This window comes from Acanthopagrus latus, chromosome 21 (assembly GCF_904848185.1).
Source record: "Acanthopagrus latus isolate v.2019 chromosome 21, fAcaLat1.1, whole genome shotgun sequence".
Lineage (NCBI taxonomy): Eukaryota > Metazoa > Chordata > Actinopteri > Spariformes > Sparidae > Acanthopagrus > Acanthopagrus latus.
Window position 1 is genome coordinate 25,149,252 of NC_051059.1, and position 25,961 is coordinate 25,175,212.

The following is a 25,961-nucleotide window of genomic DNA, read 5'->3' on the forward strand; positions in this document are numbered from 1 at the left end:
TATTGATCATATGCCTTTTTACAGCAGGCGTAACGGCCACTGTGCACTGCTTCAAATGTTCCTGTCGAACCAAACTGTGACCCAGAGATGCTGAATTACACTCAGCCTTGACTTTCGTGTTAGCGTCCTCAGTGAAAGTGTCGGCTCTTCCCTGAAAACAACTTTAAAGTATAAAATTGTGAATGAGACGCAAAGTGATGCTGAAGGAGAAGAGTAGGTGTTGTTATAAAACTTTCACTGGGCGAGTGTCGAGCATGAGAAGTTGTTAGACGGCGAGTGACGCGCTGCAGGATGGAGCTGCGTGCCACACCTGACCCGACGACACGGCGCCTCGTTTAAAATGCAGCTCGTTTGTCTGCCGCTCCACGAGAACAGATGTTTCGCCGCCCACCCGGCTGGTAAAAGATGATTTCGTACCATTACGTACGAGCAGTTTAAGTTTTATGTACACCAAGAAAAATAATAAATAAATAAATAAATAAATAAAGAGACCAAACTCACAAGTCAGGATCGCGTTACAATACTGCATCGACAATGAGACTTTATTCACAAGTTGTTTACACCGATAGAACAAAATATCTTGTTATTTTGTGTATTTATTTATTCTTTTGGTTTATGTACAGTGATAATGCAACAGACCAGCCATCTATTGATTCTCGATGGAGTGTGTGAAAGAAACTGGGGAGGAAAAAATGACCTCACTGCACAATAAACACCCGTTATAACAAGTTCAGTTTTCACTTTTCAGCTCCACATTTTTATAACATCCGTCACAGAATCTCAAACAGGCGGCGTTAACTGAGATCTCCCTCCACATGAAACAAACCGTTATGAGGAGCATTTCTTGCAGCATTTTTCGATTTGGTGATGAAAAATGGAGTCGATGTTCAGCTTCCTGACGCCGTCTTGCCGCAGCGTTACATCACATCGACACCGCACTAACCTTTAACCACGACCTGCTCTGTTTAGAGATGAGAATCCTTGGCTTTTTGCACTTTTAACGTCTCTTTTAAGGAGCCTCTCGTGCAATACGTGGTCGGGAGGGGAAAAAAAAAAAAAAAAAAAGACTGGAGAGTTTTGCTGAGATCGTCTCGAGGCCACAGGTAAAAAAAAAAAAAAAAAAAAAATAGTACAGCACACTAATTTGCTGAGTAAATAGCCATGCACTAATAGTAGCACAGTGTACGCAAGTCATGTCATCGATTGAGTGATTCAAATAAGACCGGACTGACTTCACTAGAGTTTGATGGATAGAATCTGTCAGCCAATCGAAAGCAGTGAAATTAAGATTTATTTTTTTTAACACAAAACATGAGCTGGTTTTCCCAAAAGTCATCTTTAGATAACGGACGTGTTGCGTTCAGGTGATCCGGAGCTCTGTTCTCTGAGGACTCGGTTCGATTTTAAGCCCAGCCGACAAGAGTTTACCAAGAGATTAAAAAGTTTCAGAGCAGAATTATTTCTCTGAAAGTGATTTATGTCTTTGTTGTAAAAACAGTGCTGGATCTCTGGGCTGATGCTCGTATTGGACATGTATCTATTAATCTATTTAAAGCAGAGGATCCATTTATTTCCAGTGATTTACGTACAATATAACAAAAAATAATTAGCAGCAATGTAAATTTTTGGGTCAAGTTTACCTGTTTTTAAGGGAAAAGTCTGATCTGCATCATCTTGTAACAATAAATAACTCTAATAGGCTTTTTATCTTAAAATACTAAAATACTGTGTGTTCAAAAATGCTAAACACACGAGCACGATTTGGTTTGTAGCAATTCAAAGTAGGCTGTTCGACGGGTGCAACAGGTAAAGAATTGGTGCTAATGCTAACTGTAGCTACCGTTAGCCAGTTAGCTCAGTAGGCCTCGGAGCTTTCGACCGAGCTGGGCTTTAATGGTTAGCATCATTAGTTAGCAACATAATACAAACACGTCATATCGTCCAAACTCTTGATCATTTAAGATTCTGTCGTTCTTCCTGCTGCTCTGAAACCAAAAGAACCAAAAGAAACCGGCTCTGAACCAGAACGAAAACCCAGTTAGTCTAAAGTTGCTTTTGGGAAAAAACAAAAAAACCAGCTGACGAGTGTCACCGCAAACTACTTCTCAATGCAATACAAGTTTGGCTACTGTACAAGTACAAATCATCCATTAATGCTACATAGAAGGACTGCTATTCAGAGGCAAGACTATCTTCTTTAGTACGAGTCAGAAACACTTCGTATTTAAAAACGGCCTCATCCCAGCGTGCTGTGGATCAGATTATCTCAATTATCTTACAGACCAAACGTTGTGAGACTCTCACAAACTCCTGGACAGACGGAAACTTCCTGTCCACTCGGATTATAACGAAAGACGGCATGTTCGTTAGTGTTTATCTGGGAGGCAGCAGCGCAGCACAAACCTTTAATCCACAGGTTAATCCGCCGGAGCGAGGCCATTTTAAAATGAAGTGTTGGTTTGCACACCAGCCTGGTTTCCACGCGGCCGGACACGCTCGCCGGTCCGTCTACTGTGTGTTCATTAAGGCAGACATGAGTGAAACGTCACTGACAAGCCACGATATCGGTCGTCCACGAGAGAAGATAACGAGTCGGGTCCAACACATACGATATTGCTTCTACTAGGATGATGATCTAAAATGATTTACACATTGAGAAAATAATATATATATATATATATATATATATATATATATATATATATATATATATATATATATATATATATATATATATCTCCATGTTTTTCATCTCACATCCAGCAGCAGACTCTTGGAAAAAAAAAGAAAAACAAATCATTCGTTTTAGTCTCACAGTCTACTTTACTGACCGACACGGGGCGCGACTCTCTAGCGCGCTGCATGGAAACACATCAGAAAAAGCGTGGCACTAAAAAAATATGAGACACGAACACGAGCTTGTGATACGGACATGATGATCAACATCACACACACACACACACACACTCAAAACACATCGATCGAGGGCGTTAGTTCACGGGAGAGTGGCGACGATAATCTGGGTAATTTAGAATCATATCTTTTGTTTTTCTTTCTATTAATCGATTCAGTTTTTTTTTAGCCAATTAAGTTTCAGAACATCGTGAACACTTGCAGAAGTGATGTCGTCCAATTTGTAACCAAACATATTAAATTTGCAATGATTGGAAAGAGAAAAACAAACAATTTGATTTTGATTGACACTTTTTTTTTTTTTAGTTTATTCTGGCGATCAGGATGTTTCACCGCCGTTGTGACGCCACGCCCACAACGGACTGACGCCCACGAGATCAACCCCTCGTCTGGAAACAGAAACTAGGAACAATAAACTCTTTAACAGAACATAGAGGAACATTTTCTTTTTTCTATCAATCTATCAAAACATGTTGTAGATGTCACTTTGGAAAACAGGCTGCATGGATCGTTACAATAGAAGGAAGGTCTATCTATGTACAGGATTGGTTCTAACGGATTTACTGGCACGATGTTGATGGAGAAGGGGAGGACGAGAGGAGAAGAAGTGGATGGGAAGACGAGGAAAGAATGGAGAACAAGGAAACAAGAGGACGTTAAAAAGATCAGGTAGGAAAGGAGACGAGGGGGGAAGATAGGCAGCATTGTGAAAATGTTAAAACAAGACCAGAAAGACAGGAAAGACAAAATGAAGAACAGTTGGACGAAAATGAGAACTGGGATAACGATAGAAGGGGTCAGCGGTGAGAGGAGAGGAGGAGGAGGAGGAGGAGGAGGAGGTCCATCCGGAGGAGGTGCTCCCTCCTACTGTGGAAGAGCTTTCAGAATGGCGTTCACCTCCTCCGCAACGGCCGTCAGCGCAAACTCAAACTGGTCCTGCAGGGAGACAAAGGCGGGGAACAAAAGAGAGGAGGGAAGTTAAAAACAGACACGAAGAAGCCAAAACTCCTGGAAAGCAGAATGGATTAGTCACCAGTTTGAATTTCAGCGCTGCCAAAGAGCCCTTTGGCAAGACGATGAACCTGGTGCGCCTGCAGAAAACAACAACTTTGAAGATCAGCTTTGGCTGGTGAACAAAGTCCTTAAAAAAAAAAAAAAATTTACGATCTGAAAATCTCTTTTTTAACGGCGTCAGTTGATCACGGTCCGGCTGAGAGGAGCTCCGTGTGACTCTGTGAGCAGTAATCTGCTCCGAACAGCCTCGACTCTCCTGGTTTCTACGCTTTGCACCAGATTCTGAGGGATTTGCTTCCACTCGGCCGCAGGAGCATCAGTGAGGTCTCACAGTGATGTTACGTGATCGGGCTCACAGTCGGTGTACCGGCTCAGGTCAGGGTTCTGTCCAGGCCCGTCGTGTTCTTCACACCAGACTTTGGGAGACTCTGGAGACTTGAAGGTCCAATTTGTAAGTTGTAAGAAAATATTGTTGAGTCTCATTCCCCTGCAGCCACCAACGACTAAAAGCATCAGTGTTTAACGAGTTGGGAACGAGACTGAATTTATATTTTTTGCCCTGGGTTTGGTCTCTCAGGCGATTGGTCGAGCTTGTTGGGAGTTGTGTGAGACTGCAGACACGACTTCTGGATCTTAAAAGTGAAACTGGTGTGGAAGAAGGGAGCGAGTCTAATGGTCCCTTTGTATATAAGCTTATGAAAAAAATTACTTTCTCATGAGTTTGTGGTCTCAGCTGCTAGTTCAGCACAGCATGATGATCATACTGTGAATCATGATCCCGTTTACAGTCAAATAGATGATAAAGTCGCCTCTTGCTCTACAGATAAAAAAAAACAGAATAATCTATCAGGAACTTGATTTTAAGTAAAACGTACTTGTTGGGAATTTGCAAATGGAACCTTTATTTTGAAATATCTAGAAGTGTCCTAAAGACCTACGCATGATTAACCTTTAGTTTATTGTGTCATTACAGGAAGTGGAAGATTAACGGCCCCAACAACAACATTATTTCCCCCCTCTTCAGAATCAGAAATGAGATCTGAGTGCTGAGGCCGCGACTCCGGACCACGAGGGGAATCAATGTGCGAGGAGAGCGAGAGAGCGCCGTGACAGCCGCTCGCTCAGGATACATGGTTTAATAAAAACCTGGATCGATACGGCCGATGTTTCACACACATCCCGGCTTTTCTCTCTAATTATGATCACAGACGGTAATTGAAGTTTCCAGACCGGAGAAAATGACTCTGGTTTGTTTCAGGTGAGGCTGCGAGGCGTCAGGAGCGTGACTCAAGTCATAATTAATGTATTTATGGTCACTTTGTTTAAATGGGTTCTAATATTCTGTAATGTTATATTTAAAAAGAAAATGACCTGAAAGTTAAAATCTTAACAATTCAGGGGGGGCTTAACTTTTGTGATGGCGATCGTTCACTGTCTGAATAATTAAAACGATTATTAAAAATGGAAAACCTTCATTTGCATTTCAAATGCTTTGTTGGGTTTTTATTCGGTTCATAAAACCGAGGCAGCCGCAGAACCTCTGATACCGATGCCCTGGGAGCGGACCCATTTGAATTCAGTACATATTCCTCTGTGATCTGGGCAGACCCGACTTTTAAACACCTGCTCACTTCACTTTTTATTTTTTAGAAATCGATTGATCTTTTCCTGATGTGCAGGAGTGGGCGCCAAAAAAACCCTGCAGATCCAGCGTATCTCACAGCGGGGACCTGAAGCTTTGATAAAAATGAAGTTTAGATGGACGTATGATCGATTGTTAAGAGAGAAACTGTGGCCAGAAGGTCACAGGTTTGATCCCCACGACTGTCAACGACTAAATACCAGAGTTAAGAACGAGAATCTGATGTTTGTGACTTTTGTCTGTTCGACAGGTTGGTTTTCACTTTTTCTCACTCAGCTGTTGGAGTCTATGTGTCGCTACTTTTAGCTGCAGCCACATTAGCATTTAGCTTGGAGATAAGAGTTGGGTATTGATTAGGTTAACTTAGCATAACACTGGAAGCAATGTGAAGCAGCTAGCCGGGCTCCTTCACAACGCAATCGGCAGATTAAATGACGGAATCATACATTTCTGCAAACGATGGATGTGTCTAAACTTATCTAAAACCTGTTATAATTTTAAGCTTTTAGAGGAGACAGCACTGTGCTTATTGTCTCGTACAGTTCGGGCACAAAATCACAAACTGGCTTAAAATTTCTGTCTTTGTCGCCACAAACTGGCTGCAACATCCACTGATATCTGACTTTTGTCTTTAACATAATGCGTAAAGACTTTGGATGTAGTCTGATCTCTCCATTCTCTGTTTTTCCAGTTAATTCACAGTGAAACACAAGAAAATTTTAAAAACAGAAAGGTAAACTTGTCTCTCCTGGCAACAGGGGAAATAGTCAATATTGTGTGTATAAATATCTGCATGCACACGTTGGAAAATGGTATAAAAATGGTTCCACGTGAACAGACAGAGTCAGGTGTGTGTGTGTGTGTGTTTGTGGGTGTGTTACCTTAGTCTGAACCATTCCCGGCCTCTGGTCCCGCAGGTGCTCCAGAGTCGCAGCGATATCAATCTCCTTGGCACCTGTCACACACACACACACACACACACACACACACACACACAAACAACACAGGTAAGAAATTGTGTTGTATCGTGTTCACAGCGCTGCAAGATAATCCGGCTAACATCTGTCAATCTGGTGTTTTATAGCAGCTCCCTTCAGAACAGCACAAGGCGATTACATTCATCCTCTTCACACACACACACACACACACACATTAACACACAAACAGCTAGGTGGTGGTGTTTTTGTTGCCGGGGATGAAAAAACAAGATGAAGAGGGGAAAGAGGAGTGACTGGAGAGGAAATCACAGTCCCACGTGTTTGTTTCTGAGAGAGAATGAGCCGATCTTAAAGCCCCTCGTCGGGCTTTGATAGCCGTCCTGTAGCCTTTGAGCTCATGAACGCTGCCCACCAGAGCTCTGTCAGGCCCTGCCAACAGCTCGCATGCCTGTGTGTGTGTGTGTTGGGCTGCAGACGGCCTGTCGCTGTGCCAGACTGGCACGATGCCCCACAGCTGGCGGCGGCGGCGGTGTGGCTGCCGGCCGTCAGCTGAGTGGCCAAACGCCGGTCAGATTAGCCGACACTGTGATACATTACAAACAGATTATAATCCTTCTGGAGACAAACACAAGAGAAATGTATCTACATCTACATCGTCATGTGACCAGTGTATTAATTACATTCAGGTTAATGAAGATCTCTGCAGGTTTTAATAAGCACGCATTGTTATTATATTCATAACATCTTTTACTTAAAAGTAGCAAAACCACAGCAAAGAAATACTTTATGAGCATCAAGATGTACTCAAACTCAAAACTTTATATTCTTACTTTATGATAAATGAATTAAATAAATGCATTAATGTGTTGGGTTAGTGATGGGTAGGTTGAATTTCCCTCTCAGGTGTCAATAAAGTTTTATCTTCATCTCTAATATAACATGATAACTACATTTTTTAAATTATATTTTGTGTTATTAAACTGAATCTGCAAGCGACTGAAGCTGTCAAACAAATGTTGTGGAGTTAAAAGCACATTAGCCTCTAAATGTAGTGATGTAAATCACCTCCAGTGATGTCACTCAGCGTTGCATTGTGGGTAATGTAGGCACCAGGTTTATAAACACAGTCTGAAACACAACTGCTCATTGTTTCACTGTTCATTACGAGTCCTAACAGTTATAAGAGTGTAATGCCTGACCAGTGGACTGCTTTTCAAAACCTCCTGCCTACATTACCCATGATGCAACTGGGTGACATCACTGGAGGCAATTTATCAGATTAAATGCAGCTTCCTCGTGTGCGGTATGTTCTCCCCAAGACCCGTTAACACACTTGAAAGTGTAAAATTGGTGGCGTTACCCTTTAAGTTCAGCATTAAAGTAAATGTACTTAGTTACTTTCCACATGATTAATTCTATTTCAACACATTTAATGACACAATTATCAGTGAATTTTACATTTCTGGATGTAATTTCAAGGTCATAAAGGTTGTTTTTTATCTCTTACAGTGAAATATATATATATATATAAAAAAATAGTGTTCCTGTATAAAGTTTTAATGAAGAAAAACAAACTCTGGCTGATAAATTAGTTATTTGGTCTGTTTGTACTTTAAAACATCAAAGTGAAAAACACATTTAAGCCTGCTGAAACTGCTGAAGATGTGAAGTATTCATGCAGAAGAATAAACAAAGGATTAATACTCTTAATGCGTTTGCATGAAAAAAAAAAGGTGTTAAAGAGATATTTCTGTCTGAATAATACATAATGTGCATTAATGTGACTTTCCTTTAGTGAGCAACATTTCTGCTGAAGACAAATATCTCCTGGCAGGCAAATAAAAGTTTATCCTTCTTCTTCTTTAAAAAAAAAAAGCAACATTAAGCTCATAATGACCTCGCGTCGCCTTATAATGTCATAGTGGCATAACTAATGGCTACAGGTACCGAAACCATTAGCTGGGGGAAAAAAAGAAGAGAGAGAGAGAGAGATGAGAAAAATAGATGCTAATGGGGTTAGGAAGACGTCTCTAACAAAAAAACAAAAAAAAAGAGAAATAGTCGAAGAGAAAAGAGTGGAGAGAGGCGGGAGCAACAATTAAATTCACTGAGAACAAGAGGAAGAAAAGAAATTAATTTGTTTTCCGTCCACACGTTTCTCTCTTCCTCCTCCTCCTCCATCCAGATTCAGAGGAAACAAAAAGAATTCTCTCTACTTTTTTTTTTCTCCTCTTCTTGTTGTGACACATAATAACACTTCTTTTTCTTCCCTGCGTGAAGAGGGAAACGAGCGGTGGGAGAAACCGCTCATTCACACCATTTTCTTATTCTGTTTCACAGGTTTTGTGAGCTTTCTCTCTCTTTCTACGACACAATAGACCTCCTTCTAGCCAGGAAAAGCTGCAACACACAACTCACTGCTTTTTTTTTTCCTGTGGGGAGGAGGAGGAGGAGGACTTAACAAGCTGAGGGCTATTGTGCAGGTTGTGATAAACCTTGAAATGGTTTGAAATCTCCTTATTTGAGCTTTTTCTCTTTGCAAAACTTTCCCTTGAAGGAGACGGTGGAGGCTTGGAATGGTATAAACACCTGGCCTCGTTTTGAACTTCCCTCCTCAGCAAGACTCTCGCTTTGGGGTGGAGGTCGGGGGAGGAGGACTAAGGAGTGTGTGAAGGGGGAGGATATATATATATAAATATATACAAAAAAATAAGAAAGACAGGACCCTTGAGGAGGCCGCAAAAGACCCCAGAAAGCCGGAGCCGAGGGCCGGGCTCACCAGTTGGACAAGAAAAAAAAAAAAGGAAAAAAAAACGGAGCGATGCTGAAAAGCTCTCCGGCTCTCGATGGGTTTCATTCGATTCTTAAGATGAAGAGAAGGGTGGCGGGTGGTGGAGGAGGTGGAGGAGGTGGAGGAGGAGGAGGTGGAGGGAAATGAGGGGAGGCTTTTGGAAAAAGAAGAAGGGGAAAACAAAAAAAAACAAAAAAAACGTGAGAACCACAGCAATACCTCCTCAACCCTGCAACACCGACCATAATACACCGCACGCATTTACAATTCATTCCTTGGGAGAAAAGGGAGTGGAGGGAGAGACGGGGGAGGGAGGGAGGGAGAAACTGGAGTGATTCTGTGTCTGAGAGGGAGGGAGAGGAGGAGGAGGAGGAGGAGGAGGAGGAGGGAAGAAGAGTCTTTGATCATGATGGGGGAAGCCTGCAAACCTGGGGGCCTCCAGCTTCTCAGGACAGACAAAAAAACCTCCTTCAAAATAAGAGAGAGAAACGTAGTGGAGGGAAAACCAGACAGGTTCACCGAGGAAGAGATTTTATCAAACGACATCAGATTTAACTGCATTTGATGATCAGATGCAGGGCTTTTAACACCAGCAGACGTATTTAAAGTATTTAGGATGAAATTCAAATATCTTGTGGCTCTTGAGGAGCTTACTGAAACAAAAAACTCTGTGTTGTGGAATATGAGAGACATTTTGGGGGAGACGGTCTAATGAAGCTGGATTATGAGCTTTAAGCTTCACTGTAAGACATACAATCAGCATTTTGTAGGCAAGTAGAGCGTTATAATATTAAATATTGGCTATTAGAAACCAGCTGATGCTTGATTTAAAAAATACAAGCTATATAATGGAAGCACTGATTCAAATTAGACACAAATCTTTGATATTTCTGTCTTTATCTCATGTTGGATCACAGCCTTGTAATTCTATCAGGCTAAATTTTTACTCCTTTTCTCATCGAACACGTGGGACAGATCTCACGTCATCACCTGTCAGGTGAGCTCGTCCACGTTTAGGGATCGTTCCTGTGTTAACTTGAAGGATTACACGTTCACGTTTTCCTGTTCACGCGCTTCCACGAGGCCTCGGGGTTTTTATAAAAACCTCTTCAGAGGCAGCGAGGTGAACTGAAACACACTGAGATTGCACATTGTGTTCTAGGTGGTGAAATCCACTTTGATGCTCGCAGTAAAACCTCTCTAACACCGCAGACACGTCCTGTTCTGATCCCACCGTGTGTTTTCCACCTCAAACAAATGGCCTGCTCTCTTACCGCCAAAGAGATCGTTCATCAGATATTCTGTTTATTTCTATCTCACAGAACATCATGAAGGTCTGGCATCGGTTTTATAATGATGCTTTATTCATCCCCTTTTTTTGGTTTTATCAGCTTGAACTCCTCAGACAGAGAGCGAGGTAATGAAACTTTAAAAATTAGGAATAATTTACAGACATTCTGTTAATGATGCCGGGTGATGAAATCCTGCCTTTTTTTTATTTTTCTTTGGGCTGCCATCCAGTGAAGCCGGCTCACATAAAAAACTGCAGCAATGAAATAAAATTTAGAGTTCATTGTAAATTTCAATATGTCTTGTTTCAGCATCGTCGAAGACACAGTGAAGTTGGTGTGGGTGTTGGAGCTGACCCTGGATGGCAACAATGGATGCTGAGAACTTTTTCTTTTCACAGGACGGAGATAAAAGGGTCCCGAGGACACCGACCCGTCACATCCACCCAACCCCTGGGTGCCGAGGAGGGGCCCCGAGGCCTCCCGATCACAGTGTGACAGCCCGGGGGGAAAAAAGGGCCCTGACGCCCGACTGACCCTTTGATCTGGAATTAAAGACCCAGGAGCTCGTTCTGCTACAGCAGCACTGCCACCACCGTGGGACACTTCACACACACACACACACACACACACACACACACACACACACACACTTACAAAGAAACAAGAAGACACACACCGACACACATTCACACACGTAATGTCTGAAATCTTCTTCAGGCGATGAGACGTCAAGAACTGTGTTATTTACCAGCAGCACAAAGGAGCAAAGAGTCAATCAAAGGTTGTTGTTATGTTTTGCTCATTCTCAGGTTCATAACTGTATTTTTGGTTCCTACTAGAACAGGTTTACATGTTTTAAAGCTCATAAACACATTGGATTTCTTAAACTATCCATTACTGCAGCTCTGTTTTCTTCCTCTGTCTGAAAGTTTTAGCTCCTGTCTCTTTAAGAGCCCCTCCCCCTCCCGAACACCCAGCCTCCTCTGATTGGTCAGCTCACACATGCCTGAACCAGCACTGCTCACAACAACAGAGCAGCTGTGTTCACTCATTTCCTATGTGCAACTTTAAGCAAATGTGTGACATGGTGACGTAGTGTGATGTCACAAAGTCACGGAGTTAAAGGCGGGACTACTGACGAGGCGTTTCAGGAGCAGCGTTTTCCGTGGGAGAGGGGAGCTTCTGTTGATGTAGGCCTTATCTAACTTTCAAAAATCGTTTTCTTTACAAAAGAACCTTTAAGGAAAGAACAACTAATGAAAACGCTTAATTTCACTCCTTTAATTAAATTAGTAAAAGTCACTTATTCTCAAAAAAAGGAGTCGTAAATACTCGAGATTGCTTCAAAATGAAATATATCGTCAGAACTTGAAGGAATGACTCTTAATTTACCGTCGTGTCATTAACTTAATTAATGCACTGTGTTTATTATTTCATGCTCTAATGATCATAATTATCATAATTCACTCATAATGTGCTTAAAACTCACTGACCATGAGTCCTGATGACACTTCAGATAAAGTGTTCACGGACGACTCTGAGCGATTTCAAACAGTTAGACTTTAAAGGAATCTCTTTTTTACTTTCCTCTCATCTCATGTTTTCTTTCTTTCTTTTTTTTTTTCAGTTTGTTTTCATCACAGAGTTGAAATGTGTTTAATCGGCGTGACAGGAGGAGCTAAAAACCTGCAGTATGGTGCCAAAAAACAGGACGGTGTCAGCTGTGATCATGAAACAGATATTAATTAGGAGTAATTAAGCAAAAACTAAGATATAAGCGCTTAAAAAAAAAAAAAATGTTTTAAATACCCAGCTTGTTTTCTCTGGATCACCTATCATGTAATTATCTAATTAAACGTCATTATTTTCACGGCAATCCTCCTGTTTTTTTTATTAAAATAAAGGTTGATAACAGTGACAATATTTTGACAGCAGTGTTTTTCTACATGTGCAGCTTATTAACCGAAGCAGAGTGAAGGGGAGGAGGGGGGTGTTGTCACGGTAACGCAACTCCACATATTCAACAGGGACGGACGGAAGCAGCGGAGGAAATAAAATAACAGCACCACCCACCTTTAGCCATCTTGTTGAGGACCATGTCCACCAGGATGTAGGTCCCACTTCTTCCTGATCCATCGCTGCAGCGGCGGGCGAGAGAGCAGAGAGAGAGAGAGAGAGAGACAAGAATCAATCAAATACAATCCGATTATTAATCATTATCAGGTTCAGGCTATGAGTGTGATGTTTCTATAAAGGCACAGTTCTGAGATTTCTATAAAAGTGAGAGGGTTATTACTGCTCATATCCATCAGTTAATGGTAATAAAGAATATATATTATATTGATTTTGGTTTTCCGAGGTAACTTTGACGATAAGCCGCGCGGTGTTTCAACATTTGTAAGCGTCACACCGCATTTATGGCGACAAAATAAAATGATATTTTTGACGTCCAGCCACGTTTTTACGCCGTGACGTGAGATGAAATTGAGAACTGAACCAAAAGAAACACAAAATGTATTTGCAGACTGGGCTGCATTTGAACCGGCCTCTTCACAGAAGTGTTAATTGTGGTGTTGCACCTTCATTTCATTTAAAAACACATATCGGATCCATCCTGCGTTCAAATTCGTAAACGTGTTTGACCTGTGAGGACGTTACATTTCCGTCAAGTCACAGACAGTCTTGTCGTTCTTGTCATTCCCTTCCAGCTTCACATGGAAACACCGTTTAATCCCTGCAGCTTCTCACGACGTTACAGCTCGATGTGTCGGAGCAGCTGAACCTGCTCAGCCTTGTTTTTGACACCGTGAGCGAACCGAACCGAAACTTCCCGGTTGTTGTTTTCTTGCCCAGATCTTCCATCATAACGACTTTAACAAGTCCAAGTCTGGCCTGGCGGCTGCGTGGGTTTGTTTCTCTCTCCAGACAAGGACGAATTAACGTTCTGTCTGATGCAAATTCAAAATAAGACTGTAAACGAGTGAAAATGATTACATTTGAAATGTTAACAAGCGTTTGGAAATGCTTGGCAGCAGCGTTGCTTGGCAGGTCGGCACGTCTCACGGTGAAGTTATATCATCGGAACAACACACACCCACAGATTTACCCTGGAAACACAACTTATTTCCGATCCTCCGTCATATCGGTGTTATTGTTTCTCTTCGCGGAGTGAAGGCAGATGTAACACCGCCACAGCGTTAAGCAGGTGAGCAGTCAGAGAGATTTAATATGTGGAGGTTTATGAGTCCTGTAATGCTATTTCAAGGGGATAAACAACTTCAAAGGCGTATAATTATGGAACAGAAAAGGCTGAAGAAGGCGTTTTATTTTTGGTCAGGAATTAAAAAGCGTTCGAAAATATAAACCTGTTTGTCTGACGCGGACGTGAAAGCGTGTTCTGCTACTCTAAAAAAAAAAGAAGAAGAAGAAGAAGAAGAAGAAGAAGCGTGTATCAAAAAAAGCGACGATGGCGCACAGAAGAAGAATTAGACTCTGTGATGTATGTGGAGGGAATATTTTGTACCCTCGATTTATTTTTCAAGTGTTGAAAATTGATGTCTGCACCCCCGACCAGTCTATTTCATGGGCTGGTGTGTAAATCCAGCAAACTCAAGTGTGTGTGTGTGTGTGTGTGTGTATATGCGTGTGTGTGTGTGTGTGTGTGTGTGTGTGTGTGCTGGAATGCGTCCATACTCTCTGAATATTTCATTTTCACCAGGGCCTTGGTTATTTTCTGCAAGCACACACACACCCAGTGACAGTAATTGAGCAGCACCACCGCAGCATCAGTGTGTGTGTGTGTGTGTGTGTTTGTGTGTGTGTCGTCTTCACAGATACTACTATCACTCTGATCTCTGACAGTTTGTGTGTGTGTGTGTGTGTGTCGTACAGGTTATTACGTCGTGATTAGATCTGTCATATCGCTGCACCTTGCCAGGATCATTACAAGGCGATCAAAGATATGTGATGTATGTGAGTGTGTGTGTGTGTGTGTGTGTGTGTGTCAGCACGAGCCCGAGGGCTGTGAGTAAACACGTCAAGATGTCTGCTGCCTCCTCTCACTCTATATAAAATGAGAGACGGAGGGAGAGAGAGAGAGAGAGATGGAGGGAGATGTAGAAGATGGAGAGAAATGTTAAAAAGAGAGAGACAGAAATAAAGAGAGACAGACGAGTCGTCGTCTGAATGCTGCGTGATTATTGAATTTCTGCATCTGCGCTCTCTTCTGTTCGCTCTCTTCTCTCCCCCATGATTGCTTCACTCACTGCTGCTCTCTGTACACATCAGGGTGATAAATGGCGGCGCACAGGTGGGTTTGACAAACTCGTTTGAAAGTAAAAAAAGTCTGCAGGATGAACGTGTCTCCGTCCTTTTACTTACTACGGTTAGAAACATCAGTGGCTGCTGCTTCGGGTTCAGTAAAGAGCCCCGACTGGTTGGAATCTGAGGTTGCAAGCGAGGATATATCTAAAGAGCTGCAAAGGTCCTGAAGAACTCTTCGTTTGGATGACTTACACCTCATATTCCCATCAGGACCCGGCTCATCGTCAGCCTATAAAACAGTCTCGGGAGTGTTCATGCATTCATAGCCACTGGCCTTTAAGATGTTTATCTGTCGTCACTCTAGATAAACAGGAATGAATCCCGCAGTCGTTCTCTCTGTTTGGAAATTGCAGTCACCAAACCAGAAGAGACTCAAATCTGGCAGCTAAATTTAGAGCCACTGTGACACGATGCAATAGACTGTCTGAAGTCCAAAAATCGTGAGTGAGTGAATATCTTCAGGCTTTTTATAAACGTTTTAATAAACGTACAGATAAAAGGGCGCTGGGACGAAAGCGAGAGGTTTTTCGGGAGTTCTTGGATCTACAGGGTCGGTGTGTACATTTAAAAACTAGCATCAGTATATTAGCGCTACTTGTGGTCATTAATACAGACTGCATTAAAGCATCTTACACAATTTCCAGCCTGTCCTCAACCCCAAGAAACGACCACATGTCTGTGAACGCAGCTTATTGTGATTTATAGCTTACGTTAAGTGTTAAGAGAGACCTCTAGAGGTTGTAGTAATTATTACTGCTGCAAAGGAGGAAGTCATCTGCTTGTGTCCTGTGTGTAAATTACATAAATAACTTGTGTTTGGAATGCATAACTAAATTAAATAACTTGTTTTGAGACTCACCAAGATCTCCTCCTAAACTTAACTTGGCAGTTTTTGTTGCCTTAACCTAACCAACCTGTGACTGTATGAAGGAGGTCGCTGATACACAGTTAGTCCTTTTTATTTGGTTATACATGTTGCTGTTTATATTCTGGGAGACAGTGGTCAACCTCCTGTTGGTTGTACTGAAGTAAAATATGTAAACCAGGCGACAAACCAGGAGGTTTTAGTTTGTTTCTGAACATTATATTTTATTTGTAGCGTCGTAACGCTAACGGAGGAGCTTGAGGACGATCCAGCTGCTGCTGCTGCTCCATAAAGACGGGATTTCACACTCTGCTGCTGCAGTCTGGCAATTTAGTGGAGAAAATGTACAGTTTCATCACCCTGGAAGAGCCATTACACCATATTAAATAATAGATCACTTAGCGGTGGAGCGGGCGGACAGACATAATAGATATCTGATATGAAAGCTTCTTCTCTAATCCAACATGGCCGTGTGTTTCCACAGAGAGAGAGAGAGGAAAAAAAAAAACTGTGGCAGATTTTTCTGTTAAATACAGATTTAATTATGTCTCACTGGTCGGTCTTATATCCTCAGGTGGAGGTGGAGGAGGTGCAGATGTGATATCTCACACAGAAACACAACAGCTGCAACCCGGCCTACTCCTGTTTACCCTTCGCTCCCGCTCACCCGCTGGCTCCGAACCGCACGCTGCAAACTTTGAAGTGTCTCCCAATTAAAAGTTACCCTCCTCTGCGGACAGTTTGTCCAACTAAATTACAACTTTTTTTTCTGCTAATTTCTTGTTTGAAATTGCTCGTCTTCCTCCGCCGCGCCGAGAGAAATGACCAGAAACTTGTCAGAAATTAAACACACACAAAAAAAAAAAAAAACGGCAGCGCGGACTCCGGCCAAGTTCAGCTTCAGATCATCAGAGCCGACTGCGTTTCAGTGAACGAGCTGTTTATCTGCTCCTTTTTTTTTCTGGCTCATTAACAAAGATTAAAAAGAATCACATCTCAGTCAGAGCCCTTTAAAAACAAAAAGGAGAAATAAAAGACTGCTTTAGTGATTAAAATACTTGCCTGCAGTGGACTATGATGGGACACGAGCGTCCCCGGTAGCACTTGTTAACTTTCCTGTGAAAAGAACAGAACAGAAAAAAACGATCTCAGTGTTAAAATCACAGGTACACACACACACACACACACACACAGTCAGGACATCATGTTTCTGGGCTTTTAAAGATAATAACCACAAAGAACAGCATGCACAGGACCGTTAATCATCAATTCTGTTGGGTAAAAATAGACAGAAACGCTCCTCGGGACTGCCAGGAATATTATGAAGTTGGTGAAAGTGGCACAACTTTGATATGATCACAAAAAGTCGTTTCTACGCTTGAACTTCCACCTATAACACTTACCAGACACACACAAAGTAAGCAAAGTAAAACTTATGGTTATGTTTAGTCACTGGCAGCACTTGGTTTGGAAAAGAGCGACGGCTCTAACTGCCACCAAAGTCAGAAGTCCGGACCGGAAACACATTCACTCCCAACTCAATCCAGGCAGCAATCACATCGTTTAGCACGACGTAATTATAAGATCAGTTAAGCTACATGTCTAGGAGACAGGATCGATCCAATCAGAGTCAGTTTCAGCTCAACAAATCTAACTTTCGGAAGACGGCTGTTCCTCAGAGCTGTGGAGCTACGAATGTCTTACAGCTGGACGTCTGACGAGACTGTCAGCGATGTCTAGATTTGGACGACACACAGCTGAGGTACTTTCAAACAGAAACAGCTGTTCAGTCTGTTTTTACGTTTCTGATCCAGTCAAGGTTTCATGTTGCATTTGTAATATTACCAAGACTTTCTGCAATACAACAGCAATGTTGGAGGTTTGTGTTTTAACAATTTCAACACGTGTGAAACTACTGGATGTGTCTTTTGATGAGACATGGGGACAATTTTCAGCCATGTTTGTGGTGACAGAAGCAGGAGTTTCAAACCGTAAAACAACACAAATCAGCTGGTTCGTGAGCTGAAACCAGACTGCAGCTCCATCGGGAGTCACAACAGAAATTTGAAAATTTAACTTAAAGGAATGTAAACTTGAAAGATATTTGAGGTTTGCAGAAACACGTGATTGAACTGTGATTATCTTGATGAGATAACAACATAAATGAAGCAGACGATCATAAAGGCGACACTTCCAATAAAAAACCTGCTGCCTCCTGCGATTTCTTTGGTTTTACGATCAAGAATCAGGAATATTGTTCCTGAATCTACAGTCATCTGAAGATTTAGCATCATTTTCTGCAGCAGAAGAAACTCCTTCTCTTGTTTTTGGTGCCAGTTTCTCACAATTACTTATTATCAAGATGCCAAAAGAAGCATTTTCTGCTTTGATGGAAACTTTCTTCCAAACAATCCTGAAAATGAAGAAAAACAGAACATTTTCTGGCGAGTGCACATGGATTTAAAAAAATATATATTGTTATTGACCGCTCGGGTTGTTTCCTTCACATCTCTGTATCATGAAGTTCCCACAGTTCATGTTAGCTGCTTCATCAAAATGTGCGGCAGCTGCTGAAACACAAACATAAAGCTTCTATCTGAGCAAGAAGCAGAGAGCCGTGAGTTTGATCCCAGCTGGAGATCATCTCTGATTCTATTTCATGGTGATAACTCTAAATAACAATATTCAGCAGGAACGTCTTATATTAAGGTGTGTGTGTGTGTGTGTGTGTGTGTGTGTGTGTGTGTGTGTGTGTGAGATCCATAATGCATCACTCAGTCAAGGAGAGAAACTTCCGACCTGCTTCACTCTCTCCTTTCTTTGTTCTGGAAGTTTCCACGGTCGATTCTGTTTACAGCTTCCACACGTTTTCTTAAAATATTTGAAAACTTTCCCAAAAAAAATAAAAAATCAAAACACAAAACCTCATTTTATTGAAACTCTGCTCAGGTGGGTTTTCAACCTCTTTGTCCTCAGAATTTCTCAAAAAAGGCAAAGCCTCGCAAAAAGATTAAACCATCTGAGGTCACATGACGACGACTGAGCTCCTCTGACACCATCACTGCCCACAGCGTCTTTATGACAGTGTAAGCGGGAAGAAGAAGGAGGGAAGGATCCAGGATGGGGAGCCATGCTAACCATGCTAACCATGCTAACCATGCTAACGTGGCTGCTCCTGGCTGAAGTGGAACAAAGAGATCGTTGTGCTCCTCGTCTTTACAGAGAGTCTCTGCCGCAACATCCTGGATCGACATGTGAGAAGGTGAAAGTCACTGATGCTTGCTGCTTTTTCCGGCAAGTCAATTCAAGTCACAGGCTGTTTCAAGTCGAGACGAGTCCTTAGTCAAGTCTTATCACACGCGTCTCCAGTGGTTATGAAGAGTAAAGATGAGGTGTAAGTGCCTGTCGATGATGAACTGAACTGTTTTGCAATTCTTGATATTCAGAGAGCGAAATTAAAACAAACAAAAAACAAATAACCTCATTTAAACTTCTTTATCTTCTACTTTCTCATCAGAACTAAACTGAAAACATAAACTGAACACAAACAAGTCATTCAAGTCGTCACGTCTCTCGTCATTTACTGTCAAATTCAAGTTGCAAGTCATCAAAAACGGTTTCTAAAGTCCACAGTCTCTGGGGATTTATTGACACTTGAGACTATTTTTTTCTAATGAGCTCAGTCATCGCAGTCGTAAAATATAATCGTAAAATATTCATATCCAGATGGAGATTCAACATTTTCTTATTATCAAAATCACAAATTCAGAGAATCGTGAAGCTGAGCGAGACAAAATTTAATTTAAAGAAAATTACAATTTGCTCTCGCAAAAAAGTGCTTTTCATCCCACTAGTTCTGAAATATAAACCGCATGAGAGTTTAATAATCACCTGCGACTGTTACGACAAGTTCCAGAAAAAAAAAAAAAAAACGTATAGACCGAACAACTCCGGAGCTAAACCTGCGACAACAACACGCATGTTTGGTCGCATGATTCAGGAGGATTTCCTGCTGCAGAGAGATTAAAAAACACACACACAGCAGGAATCACATCACACAAAGAACCGCAGGAGGAAGGAAGTCTCCCCGCCTACGACAACGACAACAACAACAACAACAACAACAACGACAACAACAACAACAACAACAACAACAACAACAACAAAAAAGAAAGAAAGAAAGAAAGACTCCACTTCATTTTCATCCTCCACCCCACCGAAATTGAAAAGTCAGAGCTCACTGCAGACAATTAAAAGTGATGTTACCATGGAAACAGCCGGCAGAGAATCTACCAACAGGCGGGGCTGAGGGAGGAGGAGGAGGGAGGAGGAGGGAGGAGGAGGAGGAGGAGGGAGGAGGAGGAGGAAGAGGAGCAGGAGGAGGAGGAGCAGGAGGAGGAGGAGGAGGAGGAGGAGGAGGAGGAGGAGGAGGAGGAGGAGGAGGAGGAGGAGGAGGAGGAGGAGGAGGAGGGAGGAGGAGGAGGGAGGAGGAGGAGGAGGAGGAGGGAGGAGGAGGAGGAGGAGGAGGAGGGGATTGAAGGGGAAACAGCCCGTAGGAGAGATTCAAGCTTGACTGAGAGCGAGACAGACAGACAGAGAGGATGAAGGAGGTGATCGATGGAGGACAGACACGCCGATGGAGAGATGAGAGGCTCAGACTCGATCCACACTGAGCCGGCTCATCTCTGAAAAGGCTGAAAACACGATGTGGCTTCACACGTCTGCTCTCGTACAACCATCCGCACTGAGAGGTCCGAACCTGCGGACCGGCACACGGAGATCAACCTCTTGTTTCCACTCAGACGATGTGTTATAACAGGCGACAGGTGAAGTTATCATGACACCGCTAGCATTAGCATCGGTCATACGTGTTCATTAAGAGCTGAATCATTTGGCGGCCGTGCAGCCAATAAACCCATCGTACAGACACAAGACAGAGTCAAACATTTACTCAAGTACTTCGAGTACTTTTCTCTTTTTTACACGTCCACTTCATTTGATTCTGGAGAGAAATATTGTCCTTTTTTAGCTCCATCCACTGGCAAATTGGTCGACAGTACATACGTAATACTTTTTGATTCTACTTACTTTATTATCAAATACTTTTAGACTTTCACTCAAGTGCTATTTGCATGAGCGACCACCTTATATTTACCTCTACTAAGTGTGACTTTAGGGACTTGGGTCAAGGTTTTATAGCTTTTCATCACGCTTCCTTGCGTCCTCTCTCCTCTCATGACCTGGAAATCTTTGAGTTCCTTGAATGCATCTCGAGGAGACGAGGTGAGAGAAGAGAGGAGGCTCGGAAGGTGTTCGTCACATACTCTCTCTCTGCTGTAATCACCGATATGATACGAGGGATTCATCTAACCCTCCGGCTGTATCTACCTGGGGCTCCTGTTTCTCCTGCACGCTACAAGACGAGGCGACCATTTACAGATCGCAGCCCTTTCAGTGTGGACGGCGTGTATTCAGAGAGCAGAAATCAACAACCATCGAGGGAAGACAGAAGAGAAGGACAAAAGCATCCGAGAGGGGAAAGGGAGGCGTGGTGAGAAAAAAGGGCGGGAGGGAGGAGACCGGAGCCAGTCAAGCAAACCATGAGCAAGCAAAAAGGCGAGAGGTCACCTCAGGTCACCGGGCACAGCGAGAGAGAGGAAGAGGAGCGAGAGGAAGGGGAGGAGACAAGGGGGGAGGAGGGGAAGGGAGGAAAGGAGGGAGGAAAGGGGGGGGGGGGGGGGGGAGGGAGGGAGGGAGGGGTCTGTGAGGCCCCTTTGGTTGCAGAGTCACAGTCTCCAATGATCACTTTTGTGACTATGCAACTGGGCTTATATTACTAGCTGCAACATCACAAAAATGACACTGGCAACCGCTAGTTAGCTGGTAAAACAGGGGGGAAGACGGGCAGAGAGGACTTGTAAAGCAATGCTTCGGCTCAGTCAGTCAGTCAGGTGTGAGTGAGGTTAAAACAAAAAAACAAAAAAACAAAAAAACAAAAAAACATGCCGATACGAGCACAAGAGAAGGAAGAGGTGAGCCGACATCCTCAGACCATCCAGGTGAAGAGCGGAAAAGAAAGAAGCCGGAGCAGCTTGTTATTGTGAGAAAAGCTCCACATCCCCGGCAATAAAAGTGAAAAATATCTCCTCTGCGCTTTCTTCATTGTGTTCTGACCCCGCCGCCCTGTGAGTAAAGGCAATATTTCCTAACTGCTGGTGGGTGGTGACGCCCACCAGACCTCTTTCATAATGGCTGTGACCACAAACTCTCACTCTTGATATCTCACCTAATTGATGTGCGGCAGCAGCGCGGCGACACCGGGCCTATATATATAAAACCGAGTCGGGGTCTATCGCCAGAGAAAAAATCCACAGTGAATCAGAGGAAAAAAGAGGAGAGGGTGGGGAGGGGAGGCCGGGGCGGCTCCCACCTAATAGGCAATACAGTATATCAGTTTAAAAGAGGTCGGAGGAGGTGGAGCGGCTATAAAGGCGCAGGAGATAAAGGATCACTCCGGCAGAGTTCCCTCAATGCATCCTGAATTACACCGCTATCGACTGGGGAAAAAAAAAAGGCCCAGGATGTTTGAGGAGATATAGATATTTTCTCTGCCCGCATCTCAGGGTCACGAGTCAGAACTCCTGCAAGAAGTGAGAGGTTTGAAGTTATTACGCCGCCAGCGAGACACCGAAGCATTCAGAGGAGGAGGGGACGGAACCAGGACCTCCAGGACCCTCCAGGACCCTCCAGGACCTTCACTTTGTTTGTGTTTTAAAGGAAAAAAAACTAAAACGTCCAAAAGTCCACGCAGACACTGTCCCTCGCACATTCTCCTCTGCGGCCCTGCAGGTCTTCTCAGCAGCGGTTACTTTAGAAAAGAAACCAAAGAAATGGCACCCTTGAAAAACTTAAGACGACTGTGGTGCATTTAAGGACCTGCTTTATAGGTTGGAATTTATACACCTGCAGTTTTTTCCCAGAATGGCTTGTGGACGGTCCTTACAGAGAAGGCTGTAAGGCTGACGGCTGCTGGGTTCGTGAACAAGTTCAGCAAAATAATTCCAGTTTGTAGATGGAGAGATGAAACTACTATCACACAGTTCTGAGATCTTTTTCTTTACGTCTCTCTCTCTGTCTGAGTGGACATCTTTTCAAATGGCGGCTGGTTTTTGTTCGACCAAAGCGAAGACAGTGAGGTAACCAGCTCCTCTGACAAACCGTCTGTTGTGTCTTTTCATTTCTTTCTTCTTCTTAAGTTCTGCTTTGGAAATGAATCCTGTTATCAAAGGACTCTTTCAAAAAGACTTTCACAAGTTTCTTTAAGGCCTTCTAAAAAACCTCAATGCCTCGGCTATCAACATTAAAAGCGGGCTTTAGTACTTTGTGTGTTTGAAAAGAGGAGTTCCAATGAAGTCTTTAAATGAAACAGTAAAAAAAAAAAAAAAAAGTCTTTATTACCGGGCGGCTACAGAAAAATATGTTAAAAACTGTGCGTGGGTGAAGAAGCGGTCTCGGTTAAATTGCTGCTGATGTGAACTCTGGATTTGTTGCAGGTTGGTTTTCTTTAAAGACACGAATCTCAGACCTTAACGTGCCAACAGCAGAGTCAGCACTGACTAGAACTACAGCACAGAGCCGATAGACAAAAAGAAAAAGAAAAAGAAAAAGAGAAATGGGGCAAGAGAGCAACTTCAAGACAAACAGGAAGTCTTCGTGTAGTTTTAAATGTTTTCGTACAGGTTTTTTTTTTAATTTTTTTTTTTATTTGAAGCGTCTCGCCTACCTGCGGAAGTCGAGCAGCGTCCGGCTGGTCTCCGGGACGTTCTGGTTGAGCCAGGTGAGGAAGTGGAACTGAGTGACGGTTCGCGTCTCGTTGGTCTGCATGTTCTTCAGGTAGAAGCTGCGAACCAGGAAGTCGTCACACCAGATGTGCTCGGACACCAGGTTCACCTGCGAGGACACGCCAGCGTACGATGAGCACACAAGAGCGAAATTTGTCTTATTTGTGTTCCTGTTCATGCTGATTAAATCAATGAATAATGAGAGTGAGATTTTAAAGGGACAGTTCGCATAAAAATCATAAATACGTGTTGTGCTACACTGCGAATCTATCCAGATTGTTTTCGTGTGAGTTTTGGAGATATCAGCTGTCCAGATGTCTATAAATCATCTGAAAAACTTAACTGAGATGTCTATTTCCAGAAATCATCACTCAGTTACTGAAGATAATCCACAGACGGTGTTGTGAGCATGTGAGGATCTCAGTCCAACAGCGCGGGATGCAAAACCATGTCATCTTCTGCTAGCTTAGTTAGCTCAGTGAGCTAGCCTCTCGTCCGTGAGAGCTTCCTTCCTTCAGCACGGAGATACAAAAAAGAAAAAACAGTCCTTCCATGAAAATGCTCACAACAAACTCTGTGGATTATCATGAGTAACCGGGTCATGATCCATCGGTTCTCCATGGTCCAATATACTGAGAGAAGGCAGACATCTCTGTTAGCCGACATCTCCAGAACTCTGTAACTCACCTGGAAAATATCTGACCTCGATGGATGAACAGCATTTGCAGGTAAATGTGAGTTATTTCACATTCCATGCTCAAAGACCAGTGAAAGCCTGAAACAGCGACAGAGTTGGTTTACCTCGTAGATGTGATACAGGTTGGATCCCTCATCGGGCCAGTAGTGGTAGCACTGCTTCACCCCGCTCTCCACAAGAGGCGTCAGCATGACGATCACCACGCAGCCGTTCTCCCAAACCATCTGCAGACCCAACAAACACTCCGTGAGACTTCTCCGCCTCGCACCTCAGAAATCTACCGACTGCTGCTGTCCAGGACAGATTAATCGAGCGCGTGCGGTTTCTTGTCGGAGCCCTTATGTTAGTTAATGTCCTTCACAAAAAAAAAGTTTGTTGAAAATGTCAGACACTTTTTTTTTTCTCCATTCCCACAGAGTCAGAGTCATGTTCTTAAAGTTGCTGCGAGCTTAATTTGGAAGGAGATCTCATACGAAGCTGTCAACACCTCCCAGAGTCTGCTAACAGGAACACTGACATGTGTCCTCGCTCGCCCACACCGTTTTTTCTTTTTTGGATTTTGGTCCATAATCAGTTTAAACTCTATCGTGTTGGAAGGGTCTGGGGTTTTTTTTGGGGCGGGGTGAAAATGAAATCTCAGTCAGAGACCGAACGCTCCTCGACATGTTTACTGTGTTTCAAACTTCGGGAGGAAAAAAAACTACACGGAAGTCGTGGCAGGAGAAGTAATTGCTGTCGAGGCGGTTCCCCTCCTCCCCCTCCCCCCGGCTGGGTCATTCCACACGGAGACCCGGCACGCGGTCGTATTTTTCCTGCTGGCAGTCATATTCACACAGCCGGAGGGTGGGCCGGCTCTGGAGATCCATTTTCGACTCTGATCAGAGGTAACAGTCAGCCGTTAATGGAAGCCATAAAACAATACCGCTCCCACATCATCGTCTTAGATAATCAAGATGGCCACACCTGCCGCTCAGTCTGGAGCGCAGCCACACCTTGCCGGAGATTTAACGGAATTTAATTGCGGCGGGTTTTGAGTTACGGCACCTCCACGCGGCCTCCCCTCCTTCCTCTCCTTTCCCAGCACCCACTGCTTCCCTTGATTGGTCTCGCGGATCTAAAGATGTGACGGTGCACTTCTTTGAGAAATGGTGTTAATTTGCTTCAGCTGACAGGGTGAGAACTCGGCTGGCGCTGGGAGGACGGAGCTCCCTCTTTTAAAACCTGTTTGGTTTGTTAAAATGCTAATTTAATTGAAACTCTTATTTATCCTGGAGAAAAAATAAATAAATAAAATAAAGTTAACTGCACAGCATCTCACAGATCCACTGTGAAGTTTGTCCTGTTGGGGAAGATGTTACTTCCTGTATGTCTCCTGATTTATACCTAAAATTAAGTCCTTTTTTTTAACCCATGTTAGGTATCAGAACCTGTTCCCGGCACCGACCCGCCTGCACGACCCACGTTTCTGTTTCCTCAGTTCACCTCCACTGATCACAACAATTAAAGCCGTTTGTGTGTTTCTGCTCTCCTGCGTATTCGAGTAACGTAAACCAACTGCACTGCAGAGTTTTACTAAAATGAACACGGTCATATCCTAATTCCACTCATCCGGTAGGTTATGAAACTTCAACATGAAGGTAAAATC

General features: G+C 43.1%; 1 protein-coding gene across 3 annotated transcripts in view; it reads right to left on the reverse strand.

Annotated features, from left to right (window-relative positions):
- Window positions 1–504: 504 nt before the first annotated feature.
- LOC119011520 (receptor-type tyrosine-protein phosphatase N2-like) overlaps window positions 505–25,961 on the reverse strand; it is a 188,626-nt gene continuing 163,169 nt past the window's right edge. For all 3 annotated transcript variants that reach the window (XM_037084709.1, XM_037084711.1, XM_037084710.1), the window contains exons 18-23: window positions 24,421–24,540; window positions 23,562–23,728; window positions 16,841–16,894; window positions 12,664–12,728; window positions 6,451–6,524; window positions 505–3,849 (exon numbers count right to left, since the gene is read on the reverse strand). In XM_037084709.1, coding sequence (XP_036940604.1) covers window positions 3,778–3,849; window positions 6,451–6,524; window positions 12,664–12,728; window positions 16,841–16,894; window positions 23,562–23,728; window positions 24,421–24,540 — 552 coding nt within the window. In that variant the 3' untranslated portion in view covers window positions 505–3,777. The remainder of the gene's footprint in view (window positions 3,850–6,450; window positions 6,525–12,663; window positions 12,729–16,840; window positions 16,895–23,561; window positions 23,729–24,420; window positions 24,541–25,961) is intronic.